The 22982-nt window shown below is 40.3% G+C and overlaps 1 protein-coding gene across 1 annotated transcript in view; it reads left to right on the top strand.

The window, feature by feature from the left end:
* The window catches only part of PRRC2C (proline rich coiled-coil 2C), a 69964-nt gene that overhangs the window by 37894 nt on the left and 9088 nt on the right, over positions 1-22982 (top strand). Inside the window, exons 18-31 of the mRNA XM_082766063.1 lie at positions 116-324; positions 961-1115; positions 1587-1932; positions 2403-2488; positions 3437-3625; positions 5525-5776; positions 10780-10869; positions 12611-12712; positions 16898-17111; positions 18080-18283; positions 18982-19094; positions 19622-19758; positions 21145-21379; positions 21772-21894. Of these exons, the coding sequence (XP_082622189.1) occupies positions 116-324; positions 961-1115; positions 1587-1932; positions 2403-2488; positions 3437-3625; positions 5525-5776; positions 10780-10869; positions 12611-12712; positions 16898-17111; positions 18080-18283; positions 18982-19094; positions 19622-19758; positions 21145-21379; positions 21772-21894 (2455 nt within the window). The remainder of the gene's footprint in view (positions 1-115; positions 325-960; positions 1116-1586; positions 1933-2402; positions 2489-3436; positions 3626-5524; positions 5777-10779; positions 10870-12610; positions 12713-16897; positions 17112-18079; positions 18284-18981; positions 19095-19621; positions 19759-21144; positions 21380-21771; positions 21895-22982) is intronic.

Here is a 22982-nt window from a genome sequence, read left to right as displayed (position 1 = left end):
GATTTGCTTTAGGTTGTTAGTTCCGTTCTTCATTTGTTCTGTGGCTAGTCATTAATTTTCTTAACAGAATTATGTTTTTTTTTTTTTTTTTTTTTTTTTTTTTTTTATAATGCAGGCCATTTGAAGACCAGACAGCAACCGTGCCGGGTGTTGATCCCACCACCACCAACTCTTTGCATCAGGAAGAAGGAGGTGTTACTGTTGCAGGTCAAAAGAGCACCAAGGATGCAAGTGGCAAAAAGAGAGAGGAACCTAAAGCTGGTCCAAAGAAGCCTAAGGAAAAAGTGGATGCCTTGTCTCAATTTGATCTTAATAATTATGCAAGTATGTATTGATAAGATACCAAGCTAACAAGAATTTTTAATTCTGCTAGCTTCTCTGGATATAGTGTTGGATGTTTAAAGCTTACAAAAGAGGAAAGATGGCTTTTTAAACACTAGAACAATTGCGTACTTTAGCATTGTCACCTTTGTCATATTTAAGTAATGTGTGTGCCTGTAAAAGGTGGCATACCTCATTTTTTTTATATAGATGAGAGTAATTTTGGTCTACCATCTAATCTTTACTCTGTCCTTCGGACCATTTTCCACCACAGTAATAATTTGCTTAACCTTCATAAGCAGATAGTGTATATCACTGAAACACAGCAAATATTCCAGACGGCTGTTCATTATTTTAAATTGCATTGTTTTAAGCAGTTTTAGTTCTTAGTTCCTGGAGAGTCTGGTACAGGAAGCTCCAGATTTTTAGTTTATAAATATCAATTTCCTGTCTTCAAGTTCACCAGTCTAAAGTTCTTGCACTTAGCAAGAAAAAACTTATCTTTATCGGGACCATCATCTCTATCTTCTTATGGGGAAATTGCTTCTACTCTGAAGTGGTTTTTGCTTGGTGTATTTTACTGTGTGCTGCATCTGAAGCTGTTAAGACAGCAGCCTCTATATCTTTCCTTTTCTATAGGTGTTGTGATCATTGATGACCACCCTGAAGTGACAGTAGTCGAAGACTCCCAGTCTAACTTGAATGATGATGGTTTCACTGAAGTGGTGTCGAAGAAACAACAGAAACGCTTGCAAGATGAAGAGCGCAGGAAGAAGGAAGAACAAACAGTGCAGGTACAAGACATGTTTGTAATGCAAAAGACCTTCTTGTGATACTGAGAATGTTGTGAAGCATGCAGAATCTTCATCCCAAGAAACTATGTATTTTCATCCCTTAAAGATAACTAGATAGTTGTATTAATACTTTATTTTAATTTTAAATGAAACTCATTTTCAGTGGGACATTTTAGGATTTTATACTTCTTGTTTGGGCCTTGTTGGGTAGGTGGAACTGGTAAAGTGGAAATGTCATTTCTTCATGCTTGTGTAAATCTTTATCAAATTGCTTGTGTATCAGTTGATCCCAAGAGGAAAATGGATGAGAAGTAAATCGTTGTTCCTCAGCTGAGAAATAAATCACTGTTCATGTGGTTAAATACCCGTTAAAAAGTTCATTTGAGACAGGCTTAACCAGTTTGCTTTTGCTGCTGTACAGCATACATACAGGCTATTAGCTGTAAGAGTAAAATTAGATTCCACTTCCAGGTTTGGACCAAAAAAGGATCAAGCGAAAAAGGTCGAGGTCAGAATTCCAAGCTGCCACCCAGATTTGCCAAAAAGCAGCAGCAACAGGCAGCAGCTGCAGCTGCGCAGCAGGCACAGGCTCAGGCACAAGCTCAGGCACAGTCTCCGTGTGCAACGCAGACTCCAGGTCAGCCACAGGCTTCTGTTCAGCCTCAAAACCAGGCTGCAGGAGGGACGGCGGCAAGCACGGAATACACAGTGTCAGGCAAAGTTCTGCAGAACACCCAGGCTCACAATGGTCTAGGAACTGAACTATGGGACAACAAGGTGCCTGCTTCAGCAGTTCTAAATGACATCTCCAAAAAATGTAAGTATTGTAGTTACTGGACACTGTTTGTCAGCTCTTTGTTGATGTCTTGCTTGTATCTGTGAAAGTATTTTGTACAGGGAGTAGAGGAGAGCTGTCCCAGGTGTAACACTGTAACCGAAGAACACCCCTGAAAAGAGATTTTTATGGAGTGATACTACTCAGTATTTTATGTTGTTGTCATATTCTTGTCACCCTTCAAAAAATCTGTTACTAGACTTGACCAAGCTTCAAAATGTGATGATCCCACTTAATAAAACTACCTAGGGAGCATATTGTTAACTCCTGAATAGGCTAAAAATTTCTGAACTAGAACCTGGGTAATCAATACATCTAAAATTTAATTCTCCTCAGTCAGTTGGTAACTTCAGTCAAACGCATTTGGCAACTTCAGGGTTTTGTCTTGTTTTGGTTTAGGTTTTTATTTTTATTTATTTATTTTTTTTTTTAACTCTTTTCTCACTTATCAGTGGGACCCATTAGTCCACCTCAGCCACCTTCAGTCAGCGCTTGGAACAAACCTTTGACATCTTTTGGATCAGCTACATCTCCAGAGGTAAGGGTGAAAGGAAGAAAAATAACTCGTGCACAAAGCTTACCTAAATTATTTATCACTGGGATTGAGTACAGATTATCCATTTAGTCAGGCATCCGCATACTGAAACTAGTGTTTGTAGGATTCCATGAAGTAGGGAGATGGTACAGGAAGAGCACAGGACACAAGTGAGTGCTTTTATTGATTGCAAAACAGAAAAAACGCTTTGTTAATCAAACCTCGGCTTCTCACAGCTTCTGTTGATAGCTGCTATGCAGTGTATATTTAAGTTAAAATACTGTCTAGTTTGCATGTGAACACTTGGTACAGTTCAGTAACAGAAACAGGATGCCTCCAAGGAATCAAATGGTTTTATGTCCCTGCTTTAAGCAGAGATGCAATAAGCAGTAGATGTCTTCTAACCACAGGAGCTCTACTTATCCCCTGGAATTTCCATAGCCCTAACTACTGTATAGTCCTGTGGTTTAGTTTTCTTGGGCTGTATTGGCCTTCTTGACTTCATTGTTTTAAACTGTTAAGGATGTCTTTAGTCTCTTACAACACCATTGTGACTGCATAAGGAGATCTATAAATCTTTAGTCTCCTATTGTTTCTCTTGAACATTAATTTTGAAGTTTTGGGAGAATATTGTGAAAATTAATCCAGACGTTTTATTACTGTACTTGTCTTTCTCCTCTTCTCTACCAGTTCTTCTTGATCTTGTTTAATTTTTTTTTTATTGCTTTTTCTTTTTTTCCTCCTCTTGAGCTCTTATAAACAGTAGGAAGTTGAGGAGGAGGGAATGTGCTTTCATACATTGTTTATTCCTCTTGCAAATCTGTTGCAGTCACAAATAATGCTTTTGCTGTGGTGTTCAGCTGAATGTATTTGGTGCTCTTTTTTGAACCAGTGGCAATGTACTGATTTAAAAGTCTTTTGAAACATGTTAAATGCTTGCCTTTTAAATAGGGAACAAAGCCTGGGCAAGAAGGTGGAGTTGAGCTTGGTATAGAAACTATTCAGTTTGGAGCCCCAGCTTCCAGTGGCAGCGACAATGAAGTTGGCCCTGTACTTTCTGAGAAGTCAACTGACAAGCTACCGGAACCAAAAGAACAAAGACAGAAACAGCCACGGGCTGGACCCATCAAAGCACAAAAGGTAAAAGGTCATATCTTAGAAGTACAAACTTTTAAATAGCAAAGAAATTGATTCAAAAAGAGGTTACATGTAATTGATTTAAAAAGGGAATAAAATGCTCATTCAGTTAGGACTAGACCTATAAAAGTTGCCTTCCACATTTGTATTTCCTAAAATAATCAAGTGGTTCTTGGAGAGAAAATGAAGAAGTGCATGTAAACAACATCCTAACCTAGCAAAGGTCATCCATTGACCATTTGGAGCAGGACAGGCTAGAGCAGGAACATGGTTATGGATTTGTGATAGCTTTGTTGGGAGAGTATGGATGCAGTAGGGTGTTTTTGTTTTGTAGCTTGGGTTTCTCGGTTTACTCCTGTGCTTGCTTTGCTCAGGCTTTCAGAGTAGTCTTGGCGCAGGCTATTTCTATCCTGGCTCTGCCTCCAGTTTCAATTTTTCCTGCCTGCCTTCTCCCCACGTACCACCACTCCCAGCCAATGGTGGGTGCATGGTGCTCATCTTGGTAATCCAGCTACAAAACTAAGCAAAGTAATACATCAAATTGCTGGGAAAAAAAGTGTTTTGGGGAAAGGGAAGAATGCTAGAGCCACTAATGAGAAGTCTCTAAGGCACAGATGTGTAGATAATTAATTTTTTGTAACTAATCCAGGAAGAGTGAATAGGTAATCAGACTTAGCTCAATTAAAACGTTTCTCACTCGTCCTCCAGAGATTTAGGTATTCTAGTCAATCATCTTGTATTTCTATTGTTACAACTCACAAGGAGTAATACTTTCTCCTCCTGTCATTTAGATTACACTTAGTGATCTTTAAATTATTGTTATTACTTTCCTCTTAGCAATTTACCTTTTGAAGTGCGACCTTAGTGTCTGGAGGAATTTCTTCAGTTAACTGTTATAGTAAAAAGCATTTGGAGTGAAGTATGTCTGATGATCCTGACTGCTGCATTGCAGAGCTTAGGCATTCACTTCTACAAGTGCTTTCTTCCTTCCCTCTGAAGGCATTCTCTAGTCTTTACTGGCCTCTTGAGGGTACCAGACACCTTAGGGCAAACTCCTGCCCTCTCCAAACCCCAAAAACATATTTTTAAAGGGTCTTTATCTATTCCTGAAACAGATGGCTTGTATTTATAGAGACAATACCAGCAGCTTCTGGTTTTCAAGTATCAAAGCCGAAGCGATAGGATTGTAGGGACTGCCTTTAAAGAATTTTTGTGCTGCTCTGTAGTGAGATGGGCTGAGTAGTCTCAGCCAGAAAGGATATACCTCTTCAAATAGAACATTCAAGTTCCCTGAGGTCCTTCATTCTGCTTTAATTCAGCTGCACAAAAAGGAACTACTGAATTACAGCAGCTACTTTAGCCATAGTGATTACAATATAAGGCAACACTTGAATGTGGGTGGTTTCTTGGTTTGTTTTTTTTTTTTTATGGGTATTTCTTTAGTGCTCAGTCACTAGGAAGAAATGTTGCCACATGCATACATTGAAACATCAGCAAATGAAGGCAGAGTCTTTTGTTCTAGTTTGCTGGAGCCCTGTAAAATTCTGAGACTCTGAAAATTAAAGTTACCTATATTTATATGAAGTCTTGTGGCTTCCTTACTTTTTTGTGCTTGTAAGAAAAGTCAAAATCATTTTCTATCAATTTTATAGATGTTATGTTAGTTGAACTCTGCCACTTCATATAATACATCTTGCTTGAAAACAGTGTTGGAAAATTGCAATGTTCAAAGGGGATGCATTTCACGTACTTAGTGCTAACTTATTCTCAGTTGGTTTATATATTAGAAAATACCTGTTGGGAAAGTTTTGTTAGATTTAAACAAAATTATTTTAAGCATGTGGGAATATTCTTGTGGGGACGTAAGGGGAAGACATAACTGACAAGTTAACGCTAACTTAGCTTCCAGACTTGAGTCCGGTAGAAAACAAAGAGTATAAGCCTGGTCCTATTGGGAAAGAGCGTTCTTTAAAGAACAGGAAGGTGAAGGATGCCCAACAGGGAGAGCCTGAGGGACAGGAGAAGCCATCTCCCACCTCTGTCAGAAGTCCAGAACCTGTCACTGCAAAGGAAACCAAAGCAACGAGTGAACTGAGCACGGAAATAGGAACAATGATATCTGTGTCTGCTCCAGAGTTCGGAACAAACACAAAGGTAAGAAAAACATTGAGAAATTACAGAGTGCTGTATGTGAAATAAGATTTCCATTATTTAATTGACATTTGGTTGCCTGCTGGTGGTAGTTACTTGGACAGCAGAGCCCACTGTATAGCAGATTTGAAACAAGTAGGTACTGCTTGAATTTTAGCAGTTCTTTGGAAGTAGTATGAGGATGTGCTGTCTGTCATGCTCCTGTACAGAGATTGGCTTGGAAAGTTTTAAAGACTTCTGCTGTCTTTCGAACATGAAAACCGTCCTGATGCTTTTCTTGCTGTGGAGAGTGACACTGGAGCCTGGTATAGGCAGATTCTGGGAACTCAGGTCTTGAGCATATTTGTGGTATATGCAAGGTGAGAGCTCGAGTTTCAACAGAGAACTGCAGTAATGTGCTCAGTGGTTGGCTGAGTGCATGGATGACCTGAGGCTGTGAGTTAGGGATTGTTCTGTGGGGGGGGGAAAAAAAATAATCTTTGAACTAGGAATATGCTAAAGCATTTGATGAGGCTTGTTCAGTTTATCCAAAGGCTCTGTATGTCAGTTCCTATTGGCTTGGATATTGTCACGGTATATCCCCTCGCAGGACCCCTTCAGGATACGCAGGACTCATGGTAGTTGTCTGCATGGAAGTCCTCTGACTTCTATCCAGTGAGGTGGTGACTTGTTGTCAGGTTTCATTGTTCTACAGCTCCGTTCTTGGCTGTGATGCATTGATAGCACTGCGTTGTTCATGGAGAGGCTCTCCTGCTTGCCTAATGGCCTGTTTAGAGACTGTCTTCACTTCTGGCAGCCGTGTGTCTCAAGCAAGAACTGTGTGTGCTCTTTCTCAAATGCAGAGGCCTTGTAGTTGGAGTAGCTCCTCGTTAATAGTTGCACCTGCCTTGGTAAAGGGAAAATGCGTATTGTATGTTTGCAAAGCAGTTAAGAGATTAGGCTCGAGTTTGTTGCATGCTGTCTCAACCTGTCTTTTCCTTGTCTTAAGCAGAAATCTTCTGACACCATTTAGGAAAAACTCCTTTGCAGAAGTTTCACTAATAGTTGAAGAACCTGAAATGCAGATCACTCATGATTTTATCTGTTTTTAAATCTGCAGCTTGTTTGTTTGTTTTTAAGGAAAAATGAAGTAGTCTTAGCAGGTTTTTGCCAAGTTGTCCTGCAAGCAGAAGATGCTATTGCAATTAGATCATGTGCATATCAAGTGTTAATGGGGATATTTGTTTCCTACGTATTAGCTGCAAACTTGATTTTGGCAAATAAGTATGAAAATGCAATGCTGGGATTTCTCATCCTTCCTAGCAGTTTTTGTCTTCTGAGTAGATGTGAATGGTAACAACATAAGCCAGAACTGGATGAAGTGCTGCTCTTGTATGCAGAATCAGAAACGCACGCTGTAAACACCAAATTTTTCAAATATTTGGTAAGGAGGCTATTTCTATTTTGCTTTTTCACCATCTCTCAAGCTTTAAGATAAGAGAAGGAGACTCCTTTTCTAAGCCTCCTGCAGAATAGGAAACATCCTTGATTACTCCAGACTAACTTGCTGGTGAGTAGCTCTGCCGAAGTAAATCAGTATCATGTCTTCTCTGTAAACATTTGAAAAGAATGAGATCTTCAAAAGGGAGGTCTGAATTTTGTGCCTTTCTGTCCCTAGGTAAATGCAGGTTGCTAAGGTGCTTTGAATTAGCATAGCATTAAAATGTCTTCCCCTGAGAAGGAGGCTTGACCGAATTGAAAGGAAATCTTCCAGTTTGTGCTGGATTTGCAAATTTCCAACAATCTCCTTCTTGCTTTAAGTGGCTACTAATAGAAGCATTTAATACATGCTGTAAATAAGCCTAAAAATTCCTGTCTCCATAGTTCTAGCTTTGCTTTTGAATTCCTTTGCCGTGAGTAGTTCTCTGGGCATCACTAGGTTTTCTAGGAAAGGGGTGGTTGTGTTTTGTATTTAATTCTATTGAAGTTGAACCAACAACCTGCAGATGTATTAGAGAAGTTGAACTTAATCTGGATTTCACAGAAATAAACCCATCTTGCTACTTTTTGAAGTGCCTTTTGAAATAGCTTTAAATACTGAAATAGCTTTATTAGTCCTGGAACTGATTTGTATTGCAGCAGCTTTCTCATGTCTTCGCAGCATTGTCTTCCCTCATTAATGAGGGAAGAAGTGACAACATCTTTAATCCGTTGTTTGAATGTCAGGTGTTAATGTTGTTAGCAAACACAAATGATTTATCGATGGACAGTCATCCTTCTTGGGAGACTACTGCTGAGATACCAGCAAGGCACACTTTCTTTAGTGTATTTGTTGATTTTAATGTTTATGAGAGTCAAGCGAGCTGTCTGTGTTCAGAAGCAGAAGCTTTGCAGGAATACGTCATCCATCCCAAAACAACCCCCTTAATAACAGCGTGTGAACTTAACCATACAGGTCTGTTCTACCTGAGAAACTGCAAATATAAATCACCTCATATTAATGAGCTGTTTATCAGGAATGTGAGTGTGATGCTGTGAAGCAATTCCAGCTGGTTTTCTTGGGTTTTGTAGTATTTTTGGAGTAAAACCAAACTGTTACACAAGTGTCTAGATTGGATGAGACACCTTTAGTGTTCCCTCAGCCCTCCATCTCAAACTAGTTTTGAAGCTTTCAAGTCACAGGAGTGATCAGTAACTGGTTGTGGATATGGCAATGAAATGTTTGTGTAAGTAGTTGATAAAGGTTTGTCTTTTGGAGGTGATGTCAAAAAGGACACTTGCTTTACTTGAGAGTATGGTTTTTGAGATGGTTCAGTGTCTGACAAGCTCTCTGGGTTAGATGATTTCCATGAAGCAGGAGCAAACCAAACATTGAGGAAATATTGATGATTTGTAGTCCCCTGCTCCTTTGTAGCAAGGTCACTTCTGAGGTCCACTGTATCCTTTTGCTCACAAAGTCACAGGTTTGTGATCTCTTCTTTTTGAGCAAAGTAGGTAGTTATAAGAAGTTTGCCTGTTTTTTCTTCAGATATAAGTACCCTGTAGGTAACTTCCAAAAAACGTGTACAGCTTTTTGCTTTTGCTGTTATTATAGTTACTAATTTATATCAAACTATTCAGTTGGGTTCTTCAGTAAAAGTTGTACAGAAAGTTCATTTTAATTGAACTAGGAAAGCTTATGGTGATGGTCGAGATGTAAAAGACTAGACTTTATCAGTAAATGAAGGATGATGGTTAACCAACCTATGACTTACGAAGTGGTGTTCTTACAGTTGAATTTCTGTCTTATCTGCATGTTTGGGATGTAGTTCATCCTTGTACCACAGCTCAGCATTGCACATACGCTTGTAAGGGCACCGGAGTTGATCTGGCAGTTTCGTATTTAATTTTCTTCTAACCAGGAAGCTGGTGAGTTACACTTCATTAGAAGGACCTTGTGATTAAAGCAGCTTTATGTGCTTGCTTCATTCTACCCAAAGGGAAGTTACCCACTGGATTCAAAGAGTAGCGTGCAACTTGCAGCTTGGTAGTTTGGAGTGTGGAAAATGTGTATCTGGTATCCCACCAGTTTAACAAGGGAAATAAATAACTACACAGAGAAATAGATTTTCTGTTTCCATCATAAATACAACAGTGTGCACACTGTACCCTCTCTTACCCTGTTATTCTTGAGCTTGTTTTTCTAGGCTTTTAGCAAAATAAGCTTATCTTTTTAGGAGGATTCTTTGTTACTTGCTGGTTAGTATCTTGACAATTCAATTGCTGTGTTAGGAGACGTTGCCATAGGCTCCAGCAGTGAATCAAATGTGCACTTTTTCATAGTTTATCATACTGGCTGAATGCCATTGAGCATAATCTCTCTTGTGCTTTCAAATTCATTGTGTTGGCAACACCAGGCACTCATCAGCAATTCTGCTGCTAATTTATCCTTCAGTTACCTCTTGGTGTTTGGTTCTGTAATAGATAGAGCCTGTCCTGGGCTTGCAGTGGTTGTTGGTGAATGAGTCTTGGCTAATTCTGAGTTGTTTGGTCACACGGTTTATCTAATAGTCTTTGGGTCAGATTCTGATAATACTTGTGGTTCTGATAACACTTGTTTGTCTCGAATACAGTCAGTTTTAAATATCCATTCACAAGAACTAAAAAACAGTGCTAAACGTGGCTTTAGAGAGAAGTACCAGTGCATTTTTTTTCATTATAGGTCATTCTCTAGAGAGCTGGCAGTGTCATCAGTTAGATGCTTTGATCAGGGAGTTTAGAGTTACCACGTCAACAGTCACTGGCTACATCTAAGTCCATGAAAATGGACTTGATTCATGGCACATGTTATGGTCCACTTAACTGTGATAATAAATAAACTTCAAGGAAAGCCTCTGAGTAAATTGGAGACTTCACCCCTTTTCTTCCTTTAAATCACTGCCTGGTGCAGAAACTGGGAGGCAGACCTTCACTGTCTGGAGAAACTGTGTCTTAAGACTTTGAGACAGGACTTAAAGAAAATTGTTTGGTCAAATGGCAACCATCCTTGCGTTCTCTTTTTAATCTGGAAGGCCTTACTTGTGATAGATTTACCCAAGAGATTCCTGTTTGTTTAAAGCTACAGAAAGCTTTTGGCTAATATATTTTGCTTTTTGAATGTAGTGGGCTAAAAGTGCCTAGAAGTAGCTAAAGCATCTAGGGTGTCGGATGATGGCTGGTTACACCACCACATTTCCATTTGCCTAGTGTCCTGGCACTCCATCACTTCACGTATCCTTGCTTTAAAGACAGTATTTTGGCTCATCTCCAGGCATATGTTGTGAGGTCACGAGGCAGACTGTAATCTCCCCAAAATTCTCCTGACCTCAGTAGTAATTCAGCAACAAGAATTGCTGGACATGCTTTCCAACAAGCTTTTGGGGATGAAACTCTAACTTTCTGTTGCATGATAAGCTTTCCTTCCAAAGAAAGGATGACCTGTCCAAAAAAAAACTTAAAATCTGATTTAGGTAAGGGAGATATTTTAATGGAATTATTTTTCTTCACAGGAGTCTGTAACAGACTACACTACACCTTCTTCTCATCCTAACACAGTGGCTACTAGCAGTACAAAAATGGAGGAGACTTTGGTGACGAACGTAAGTCTATTGTAGTGATCGACTTGACTTGGAAGACAAGGAAATATTTTTGCACTTCTTTAAAGCACAAAATACTGCCTTCAGTAAACAAGTCACTAGAGTTTCTTTCATGATAACTAGCCGTGCACTATCCAATAGTCTTACTCTGAAGGACAGTTGGTTCATTTAATATCTGTTCCGGAATTCTTCAGATATTTCCTTATTTTGTGAACTACCACTATGAGCTGAAGAGCACAAACTGGAAAACATCTAGGGGCGATTAAAAACAAAAAAGAAAAAACAGGGATAAACATAATCAGTGTGTTCTCAGCAGCAGTTGGGGCTTGAACCTGGTATAAGTAGCAAAGGTCTGTAGGTGAGTTTGAAGAAAGGCTTTTAGAAACAGAGCTGTTTAGAACTGTAGCTGGAGATCACAGTGCTTGCATGCGAAGGGAGCAGCTTAATGGTTTTTGAAAGCATACAGCAGGATTTAAACTGTTCAATTGCTATAGAGATGTGATATCTGCAGTCCTCACAAAGCCGATGATGCTGGCTGTGTGCATGTGCTGGACCAATTGAGAGGACCAGCTGGATTGTGTGTTGTAGCAGAGTCGAGTTTGTCTTGAGCTTGCTGGTGCCAGGCTGGGGACTTGGATCTTGTTATTTTTGTTGTTTGAGTAGCAGAAATACAATTGACTCAGCATTGAGTCGCTTGTTGTTTGGGGGAAAGAAGAATCAATAGTAGAATCTCAAGATTTTACAAATATGTCTCTGAATTCTAAGAAATGCTTTTAAGCTTACTGCAGCATCCTTTAATGCGGTTTTGAAGCAATATTGGTTGAACTTACTCTTCTGCTGGATTTTCTGGTGGTGTTGTGGTTTGTGCTTTTGGTGGTTAGTGGAGAAGATTGAATTCTTTTGCATAAATGGTGTTAGTGCGTGCTCCGTTGTGGCAGGTTGGAGTTGGATTTGCAATGCAGGATATAGGGGCTCCTGGCCACAAACGATCTGTGCTATCATCTGCTTCAGAGCTTCAGTATCTGTCTTTTGAATCAGCCTCATCTCATCAATAGGTGGAATTCTGTTAGCTGTGCTCTTTGAGTGGAGAAAGAACTGATCAGAAGGAGTAGGCTGGCCACTGCAGTGTTTTTGATGCGTTCCATTTAGAACATCAAGGAAATCCATCAGTGTTTTCTTCCATACAGATAGAAATAGCTTTCTGTCAAGTTTATTTCCCTGAGTTTGACATCTTTCATCTTTTGAAAGAGAAAATAACTGAATTCAGTTATTGGATGACAAATCTGTTTTGATTTGTTTCATGGTCCTATGACTTTGAAGATTTGTAGCTTCCTCTGTTCAGAAACTGCATCTTAGAACTTGAGAAGTCACCAAACCCCATGTACTGTACTGGTACGGAAGGGGCCAAACTTGGCTTGGGAAGAATTTTTGTATACCGGGAAAGTAAAATGGTGCTTCAAAGTAAATCCCAAAGCAGCTAATTGGTATTTGTTTATGCAGAAGACAAGGATGCTTCAGAACCCTAGTCTTGAGTCTCTTTTAAAGAGAGATAAGAAGCATCTCAGCACCTGCTGAACGGCCTTTTCCCACCTACTAAATTTTCACCTTATTTTATCAAAACCTCCCTGCCAAATGCTCAAGCCTTGAAGAAGTTGTAGCTCACTTAATAAAGCTTGAGCTTTGCTTTTCTGGGGCTTTCGTAATAGACGTAGTTAGAATGTGATGTGTGTTGCCTGCCTTTCAGGTGCCCCTGCCCCACACCCTTCCCCTCCCTAGGAGGGAGACTCTACAACAGAGCTCCAGCCTAACTCCAGTTTCTCCCGCTACCGTCGACCTCACCCTCAAGGTATGTACCACATCCCTCTAAGGGTTGTTTTCTTGCATGCAGGGGAAAGTTAATGGAGAACTTGCTGGTAAACCTTTTTTTAGAGCCTTCCTTTGTTTCCTCTGCTGAACTGCTTTTGCATATAAACGGATGGCTGAAACACAAGACTGTATCAAAGGATGCATTTAAATTCTAAATTTCTAACCCCATTTTGCATTAACACTCGGCATCAACCAATCTTGGCTCCCACTGCCCTGAAAAAGGATCCTAGCATTTTAGCGTTGTACCATAGTGCTCATGACAAACCATCGGAATCCGATTTATTTTTACCTTTTGGTGTGTGTGGCATAAAGAAAGTTGCTCAGTTTGGTATTAAAGGCTACAAAGAGTTGCTTGGTAAGCCAAGCTTGATTTTCGTAGCTGTAAGATTTTGGTGCAGTGATCCTGTGTTTTGAGTTGGATGGCTGAAGTTCTACATGCTGCAATGTAGGTGGCGTGTTGGTGACTGAAAGGCAGTTTGATCAGCTAGTCAGAACATGCTTTGTTGTGTTGTAAATGTTCCGTTGTTTTCTGCTCTTCAGTGTAGAGCAAGTGTGGAGAATATCTTGAGTAGCTTTTCCCCGTTCTGATGGATTTCGGATGGTGTGCATTGTATAACTCACTAACATAGTATTTGGTCTCTAGCTTTGCTACCGTATCTTTAGAAGTTTTTGGTCTTGGGGTGTGTTAGGTCTGCTTTGTGACTGTGACTGCAGGTGACTGAACTAGTAGAAACATTGCTGCATCTGGTGTTGAGAGTGACGTTTGAAATTAGCTTCTCTAAATTTAAACAAAAAAAAAAAAAGCTGAGAACAGGGAATGGGTGCAGAACTAACACTTTGGAGAAATTTACTTGTCAATCCTGGTGAGACTTCAGTCTTGCCAGCATGGTTTGACAGCTGCTTGCTCACGTTCTCTATGGGTGATAGCTATTAATGATCTCGTGTTGAATCTTTGCTCTTCTTTTGTTAACACCTTTTTTCCTGGGGAAAAAAAATGTAACCACTTTAAAACAATAGACATCCAGGCCTGAAAAATGGGGAAAGGGATGGAGAGGGATGAGTAAATTAACAAAAATATCTGGTTTTCTGTTGCATTCTTATGTAACAAATTATCATAATCTGACTTTCTGGCACCTGAAAGTATTTTTCTGAAATAGCAGTTTCGAACTGGTTAGCAGCTGGATTCCTACATAATACAGGTAGGAACATTACTACGGCACGATGCCACAAAGAATGTGATGCTGCTCAGCTACAGAGCAGCCTGCCCTGCTCACTTGTGTTTTGTTCTGCAGTTCTGGTGTCAGTGGTTTTATTCATTTCTCAGTGGATGATAAGTCTTGGATGCGTGATAACAGAATATATTGCAGATAGGTGTTTTAAGGTACAAGTACTTTGTGATCAAAAGCTGAACAGAAACACATTTAAAATTAGCTTTGACTCAGTGTTCCTTTCTCCAGCTGCTGGAACACTCCCTCCTTTTTGTAACTGTTGAAGGCAACAAGCTTGTTTTGAAGCACACTGACACTGTCACTTCCACAGAAGGCCTTCTGGCCCAGGCAGAGCAGAGCTGCTCTTTCTCTCCTTGCATTTGATATAATCCTTGCTTTTAAAAGGTACTTTTGGAGCCACAGAAAGCAAAGCATTCCCTTCCCTCTTTTAAAAGAGCAAAGTCTCTAAGCTCTGCCTCCAGAAAGGGATAATCCTCTCTCATATCCTCTTTTTTCCATCCCCTATCACAGAAAGCAATCTGTGAGGAGGCTCAGATGAGGAACTCGGCCAAAATTGTTCCAACTATTTCACATCATTCTGCAAGGGTGTAGGTGTAAGGTGCTCATCTGAGAAAGCTTGTTGAGCACTGTTTTCCTTGCACCAACTTCACTAAAGAAACCTTTACTAAAGTAGACATCCCAAAAGCACTTACCTGCCACTGCTTTTGCTAGTTAGGATGCTGAGAAAAATAAAGTCCAAAGCCATCTCAGACTGAAGTGCCTGGCTCCCTTTATGTTCCAGAGTTCAATCTAAAATTTCTGTGTAGGCACCAGAGTCTGGAATCTGGCATTTTTGGCTTTCTTTTGCCAGTCACCTAAACATTGGTTTACATAAGGATATTTGCCTAACCATTTTTCTCCAGTTAATTTCTTGTGTAGTGGGTACTGGAGCGTTAATGTGATGCGAATGGCCCTGATGGGTCAACAGTGAAGCAGCAGCCTCAAGCAGCCATGATCTCCAAGCTGTGCTCTCCTCTTCCGAACTGAGCAGCAAAATCGTACCACTTTCCACAGCCTCACTTACTGTAGAGCTTCTTACTCCTTCATATGTGATCTGTAGATGGTTCTGCATAAGCACTTACAGAATACCAGTCTCTCTGGCATCCTCTTACAGTTTAAGAAGTTAGAGATTAAGGAGCTCTCTAAAGGGAAAGCTATTTGAAAGTTTGATAAATTTGAAATTTGAAACTTGAATAATTGGTAGGGGTATGGAGTGACCTGGCATCTTGCTATTGTTTAGGTTTGGAAGACAAAATTCAGTATGTAGACTCCAGCTTTTTTGCTATTACTAGTTTTTCCAGGACATGCTGAAACTTGATGAACATAGGAGAAGCTTCCATGCATTCTCTGTTCAGATGTCCACAGATATTTTCCTCATCTCTCTTCATACCAGTGTGGTATATTTATTATTCTGTCTTACCAGAAGCCTGTGTTGTGTTCAGAAAGGAGCCTCTAGTCTTACCTGTGTTCCACGTTATGCAAAATCCTTTCCTTTTCCATTTTGAAGTTTGCCTTGTCTACAAGAATTAGAACCAATTTGGAGGAGAGTGTTGTGATGGGGAAACTGAGTATGAGTATGTGATTACTGGGTAAGATAATCTCAAAAATGGAAATAGGTTATTTATTTCCATGTGATTTAATGTACAACAAAGTTTCTCTCCTTCCCCCTTTCCTGTTTTGAGGAATGCAGAGCTTAGCTTCTTTCTGTATGGACGTGTATTGACCACATTACCCACTTCTTTGTGTATTGCTCTGCTTTTTTATCACGCCTGAAGCATCTAGCCAAATAACAGAAATTGTGTTTGGTCTGCCCAGACTGTGCTTAGTGCAGTTAAATCTGGATAGTTGAAAGCGTGACTTCAGGAGTCTGCGAGTCCCAGTTAGGGCGCTCTACTGATCAAGGCAGCAAGGGCAGATTTGCTGGTAAGGGTGCATTTGCCCTTTTACAGATACCTTTAAAGTCAGCATCTGGCCTTAAGAAGCTCACAGTACTCTACATGAGGGATTACAGCCTCTGGCATCCAGCTCTGCTCACACAAACTTTCCATTTCAAGGGAAGAGGACAGTTGGAGGTTGTAGGGATGTCCATGGACTGTGTTTGAGCACTTAAATTGATGGGTGTGGTCTGAACATTAACATTTCCTTTTCACTAGTCTATCAAAAGTGTCTCAGTTCAAAGATACAGCATTGTGCATCTATTCTAGCAATAATTAGATTGTTGGCTGCATTAAGCAATGGTTCCTTCCACTTCTGGTGGAAGAGAAATGTGTACAAAACATTTATTGGAAGCTCCACCTTCCTTGCTGTGCAAGAATTCGTTATAATAGAAACAGAGGAGTGTGAAGCGTCTGTAGCACTCCTGTAAAGCAGTGTGCACAAGCTGGGTCAGCTCACGATCACATTTTGACCAGCAGTTGCTTTGGAAATCTGACCTTGACTGCTCTCGGGTTTACTGAAGTGTGCATTAGGTATTTTTGGTGGTCACTCAAAACGGATGACATAGCAAGAAAGTAAGGAGCTGCTTCATTTAAAAGGCCCAATGCTTCTAAGTGGAGGACTTACGGAAATAGCTGGATTCTTTTGTACCTTTCTTTAGCTTCCCATGCCTTTTGCTCTCCATGTCAAACAAAACCAAGCCAAATTAGCGGGTGAATTCTCTTTTGAGTATTGAATGTTAAGATCATGAACTGTGCACGTGTGCAGTTGGAACAGATAAGAAGCTCCAACTTCAGGCCGTATGCTTTTTTGCATGAACAGAGTTGCACGATTACGGTGATTTTTAAGAGGCTCGCATGAAGCCTGAGTTGCCTTTTGAACTAAAAATAACTGTTAAAAGTTGAAGACTGACTGGTTGAACTTCCTAATAGATGAGGAAATTTTGTTTTCTTTTTAAATAGATGGAGTCTGCACGCAAAGCATGGGAGAATTCCCCAAACATGGGGGAGAAGAGTTCACCGGTGACATCAGCAGCGTCTCCCATAGCTGGTGGCAGCAGCAGCAGCAGTAGCAGCAGCAACGCTGGACCAAACAGTGGTACTTACAGCTCCTTCTCTAGTGCATCGATGCCTCCTATTCCTGTAGCCTCAGTTACACCAACAACTTCACTATCAGGTACTGGCTGTCAAGATTGCAGTATCGTGTTGAACTGTTCCTTGGTTATGTGTTTCAAGAGACCAGATTCCCACCACATTTAATGCACAAGACTTCTGTCAGCTTTGCAAGCATGAAATGTCAGCTCTGAACAATAGCTTCCCAAATATCTCTTAGTTAACAAGGAGATCCTTCCCCTCATTCACTTCAGTCAGCTGAAAAGAATATTGAGAGGACATCTCTGTTTATGCTATTTATGTGGACTTGAAAGAGGAGGTAAACTTCTCCTCTTGGCTCACTTAATGGTTTCATTTTGTTCATCTGAACAAAGGGAGGGAAATAAATTTGTTTGTTTGTTTGTTTTTTCTTTCTAAGCAGCTGGTAGTTCTGACAGCCACTGACTTCCAGCAGACAGCTTCAAAATTTTGTCACTTCATCCAGCGTATTACAGTACTACTTTTCATTTGTGCTCTCACTTTCAGACTCGAGGCTTCAACACCTCATAGCAAATCTCCCTTGTACTGGGGAGAGCAAGTGTCCGACTGCTCTCCCCAAGCAGTGCTGGTTCCCACCTTGGTTCTTTGCAGCAAACAAAAGATGCTGGATCTGATTAGATCTTCACAACTAGGAATATTAGAGTATATGTCAAAATCTCAACTGAAATGGTTTAAAATTAAGTTTCTTTGGAGCCAGCCTCTCGACCATGAGAGCCACAGCCACTGTACGTTGCAATATTTCATTGGATAATTGACCAAGATGTATACTTTGGCACTTTTAAGTCCTCCTGTGCTTGAGAAGGGAGAAGTAACTTAAAAGAATTATTCTCCCTGTCCATGTTGCAGTGATGGAAACGGCTGCATTAGTTTTCAGCGTTCTTTCCTAGTAGCACCTTATGCTTGCATAGATGTCCCCAAACTGACCACTGGAAGATGAGGGTTTGGAGTGTCTTCAGCTGTTTTACAATGCACTTCTTGTTTCTCTTCTTGTAGGAGCTGGAACATACACAACCTCTTCACTGAGTACAAAGACTGCAAGCACCTCAGACCCTCCCAATATATGTAAAGTGAAACCACAGCAGTTGCAGACAAGCAGCCTGGCTTCTGCAAGTCACTTTTCCCAGCTGAGCTGCATGCCATCCCTCATCGCCCAGCAACAGCAAAGTCCCCAGGTCTACGTGTCTCAGTCTGCAGCAGGTAACAGTGTTTGGCTGAGAAGCCGTGTGGTTGCTTTATTGGAGTTACAAAGCTGGAGAAATTAATTTAATTCTGGTTTTATCTGCAATAAGGACAGAATGATGGCAGCATTTTGTGAGCAAATATTCTGTAATTGTCTTAATCTAAATAGGCAGTGTCTGTTGTTATAATGATAACGCCATGTTGTTAGTTCATTGAGGAAGATAAGTTTGCACCTCTTGATGAACCTTTTTTTCTTTCAAAATTTTAAATCAATATTCAAGACGAAGAATGACTTAATCTTGATGACTTTATTAAATGCCACAATAGCTTATAAGCATGGCATTTTTCTTAAAAGATTAAGTTCTACATATAAAGTCATGTAGTTTAGGTTAGTTAGAGCTTGTTCTTCCCCTTTCATCACTCAAGTGCCTTTTTTGGCCAGAATCTGTTGTTTTGTCTCCTAAGAAATTCATGGGACTGAAGATGCATGTGCAAGACTGATAGATTCTGGGGGTGAATAGATGCCAAAGAAAAGATACCACAGCTTATTATGCACCCAGCTGTTCAGTTCTGGTTCTTATCCCAGTCTCTCTGGTAGTTGTCACACTGGAAAGTACTGACAGTGGCTGCATCTCTAAATCTTGCTGAAAACTTGTTTAGCAGAGAAATGTTTGGAAACAGATACTAATTGTATTCCTCTTCCTGAGGTACTGCAGCTCAAATTCCAGCATTTTATATGGATACAAGTCACCTGTTCAACACCCAGCATGCACGTTTGGCACCACCTTCTCTGGCCCAACAGCAAGGCTTTCAGCCAGGGCTTTCACAGGTATTTGGGAATTTTTTTTTCTTCCTCTCCTTATTTACATTAACTGTAAAACTCTGCAAATGGGGGCAGGCAAGAGTGGGACTGAAGACCGCAAAAATGAGATCATACCTGTCATTGCTATTTCATACTGGTGTATTCAAGTTGCTCTCTACTGCTTCTCTACTGTGATTGAAAACAATTGTCATGAAAGTTGAGAGAATAAGCTTTCACTCAGTGTGCTCTCATGTAAAAGTGCACGTTCATATGAGGTGTTGTTGGTACAAAGCTGTGTGGATCTTGCACGGTTGTTTTGTACCCAAATCTAAATGATTTGTTCAGGTTCTCCTGGTTATTTTCACCAAAACCATAAAGCACAACATGAAAGTATTTTTTGAAACAGGTGAAATACTGGCTTTCCATGCAACCTTGAGGTTTTAAATTCTTCTCTTTACTTTAAAAGATGTTACACTAATCCTGGCACACATTTGACTGTAGCTTTTCTACATGACTTCTATCCTGAGATATTTAATGGTTTCTTCTTTCTGCAGCCTGCTTCAGTTCAGCAGATCCCCATCCCCATTTATGCACCTCTTCAAGGACAGCATCAAGCTCAGCTGAGTTTAGGAGCAGCACCAGCTGTGTCACAAGCCCAAGAGTTGTTCAACTCCTCCTTGCAACCTTACAGGTAAGTAGCACATGTAAATTTATTTCCTTTTTCGGTGGCAGAAATTATAGAATTTGCTTCCCTGCAGACTTGTGTCTTGTGTTCAATAGGTACGTCATCTTCCTGTCTTCCCCAAAATCTTTCATCTCTTCATCTGCCTGAAAACTGTATGCCAAGTGGGCAGTCTGCATCTGCAGATAAAGTTGAAGAGTTGTGGTTGAAAAATCATGCCAGAAATATTTATCTCTGGAAAACCAGGCTAAAAAGCTGGAAACATCTTCACTCTTCCATGTGAGGAGAATTGGGGGGGGGGATCTGACTCCTTAATTCAGTATTTTGTATTTGTTGTTTTCTGATCAAACCAGCACTGGAGCCTGGAAACACTTTTGAAATCACAATTTGAACCCCACAGGTAAGGTAGGGTGGTGGAAATTTCATTCCAGATGCACAGGGGATAGGAGATTACATTTTAGAGCAAATGTTTTCTGTTTGCTACAGGAGATGATAATAGGACCAGTATATTTCAAGTGGCATTGAATTTGTCTGCATACAAATCAGCATGCAGAGAAATTTACACTGTAAGCCTTTCCAAAGTGTCCTTGCAGTTCCTACCAGAAATTATTCATAGTGGTATTCTGATAAATGTTAGTTTCACTTTAATTACTTCTGCAAAGGAACGTCTCAGAGGTTTTTGCAAGTGCATGTAGAACAGCCTCCTTGTTGTGATGTAGAAGGCTGAAGCCAAACAAGGTGGACTCAGCAGGGGTTTAACTGAATACACACGTATCCTGAATCCTTTAACCTGTAAGTCAGTCCTCTCTGTCCTGAGCACTTTTTGTACTGGAGGAATCCGTTTCTCCAGATGTAGTATGTGACTTTAGGGTTTATCAGATCAACATGTGCTATATAGCCCTAGTGTTTCCTGTCTGGTACTACAGGCTTGGCTGGCTGACCATTGTTTGGAAGACTTTGTTGGACCAAATATTGCCTGTTCTTTCATAGCTGACAAAAAATGTTACAAACAGTTGGCTAGTTGCAGAAACACAATCAGTCTGGCATGCAGTCCAGATTAAATAAACGCTTCTGGCTGATCTGGTCATGTATACACCAGTATGAGTGGACTTTGGGGTTGTGCTGTTAGTAAGAGGACTAATACCTTTCCCACATCTCTAAAGGTGCAGAGGGTTGTAGGGTTTAAATAAAAAGCTCAGTCATTTTTCATGTGGGCTTTAGTAGCATCTATTATTTTGTTGTGTGCAGAATAACTAGAAAATCTACCTTTCTTGAGTGAAAATGTGGATAATCTGGTGTTCTAATTCTGTTTCAGCAATATACTCCATGTTCTTAAATTTTTGGTGGCTGTTGATCTGTTTCCATTTTTATACTTAACGCTCCAATCTCTTGCAGGTCCCAGCAAGCTTTTATGCAAAGTGGTTTGTCTCAGCCATCACCAGTAGTCCTGTCTGGTACGGCCTTACACAACTTCCCAACAGTGCAACACCAGGAGCTTGCGAAGGCACAGTCAAGCCTGGCATTTCAACAGACTTCTAATACACAACCTATTCCTATCTTATATGAACATCAGCTTAGTCAAGCTTCAGGACTGGGAGGCTCTCAGCTTATTGATACACACATTCTGCAGGTAGGAAATACTCCAAAATGCTGAAGTTCACAGTGTTCACATCATCTGTATCAAACCATCACAGTGGTTTGATACAGATGATGCAGTAATCAAGTATTGCCTAGCTTGGGATAAGCCTACCTCTTCTGTAATACTGCCATGGCAGTCAAGGTGGCAGAAAACTTGAGACACTTGGAAGAGAACGTGCTTTTAATTTCATAAAGGTGTATTAGAATAATCTCTGGAGTGAAGATTGTTCTCCAGAATAGAGGAATCTTTGCACTTATCAAACCAGAAGCTCCAATAGTGATATATCTTTTATTGTAGGTGACAAAAGGCTACCACTTGCTAATGATGTGCTTTATTACAAGCTGTTGTGTTTTTAAAGTAATGGTGTCTTTCACTCTTCCTAGGCCAGAGCTACACTCACCCAGGCTTCAAATCTGTATTCTGGGCAAGTTCAACAGCCTGGCCAGAGCAATTTCTACAACACCGCGCAGTCTCCCAGCGCTCTCCAGCAGGTAAACTATGGCATGGTAAATTTCCTAAATTGTATTCTTCTTAAAAGCATGTTGGTGAAGGGTGAGGGGTGGGGGTAAACTGCAAGAATTAAAAATTGATAGGAGAGAAAAGCTACTGCAGAAGTACTGCAAAAATGAGTTACTGGGAATTTGAATGGCCTGCAAGTTCATATTGATCACTTGTCTCTGGCCTCCTTCTCTTAAGTAGTTCACTTTCCAGTGACAGGCAAAGATTTAGTAGGTTCAGTGCTGTTGCTAATTGGTTGAGGTGTATGCAGCCCTTATGGGAGCAGGTATCATGGTGGAGAGAGCCAAGTAAACCAAAGGTGTTTTATGCAGCTTAATTGTTAACACCAAATTTCACCTGAAAAGTCAGAGCTGCCACGTCAGTGAGATGAAATATATAGGAAAAAAAAGAGAAGTCAGGAGATAGGTGATCATACAAGCAAATAGGACAGCCAAGTCAGTGACTACATCAGGAAGTTTGTAAAAATAACTCAGATCGTGGTAAGTTCTTGGCATTCTTTTATGAAAGTTCTGTTGGTTTGCAATGTTCAAGCATTCTGTTGTATTTACAGCATGCTGTCTAGTGGCTTCCTGGTTCAAGTTTTGATTTTAAGTGGCTTTTTAAAAACAGCTTGCAGTGGGCTGGCTTATTATAGTAGCCTACTTCATACATGTGAAAAGTTGCCAAGACAAATATTGAGAAAAGCCTTCAAAAATTGGGTCTCAACTGTTGAAACTATAGCATAAAGTATTAAGGACCTTTTAGAAGGGTTAATGGTTTTAATGTGTTCGAGTATGGCTGTTGTTATGCTTTTATTCTGCTATAATTCAGAGCAGAATCTTGCTAAGTTTTCTCATCTGGAGAACGTCCTATGTTCCTGTAGTCACGCAGTACAATTTTGGAAGTTTGGGATTAATGGTCAGACTAGGAAAAGCAAGAATTCCTGCTAGTCAGGTCACTGTTATGGTATTTTCATATGCTTATCACTTCCATTCTGTGATGTTTGCAGCCCACAGCATTCCCTGTTAATGCAGACAAGTGAGAGGCAAATGTGTTTTTGTTTTTTAAAGCTTGGGAATGCTGGCTGCTGGGATTC

This window comes from Aythya marila, assembly GCF_965140915.1.
Source record: "Aythya marila genome assembly, chromosome: 8".
Lineage (NCBI taxonomy): Eukaryota > Metazoa > Chordata > Aves > Anseriformes > Anatidae > Aythya > Aythya marila.
Note: the sequence above shows the minus strand (reverse complement) of the source record. Positions and strands in the feature narration are given on the sequence as shown.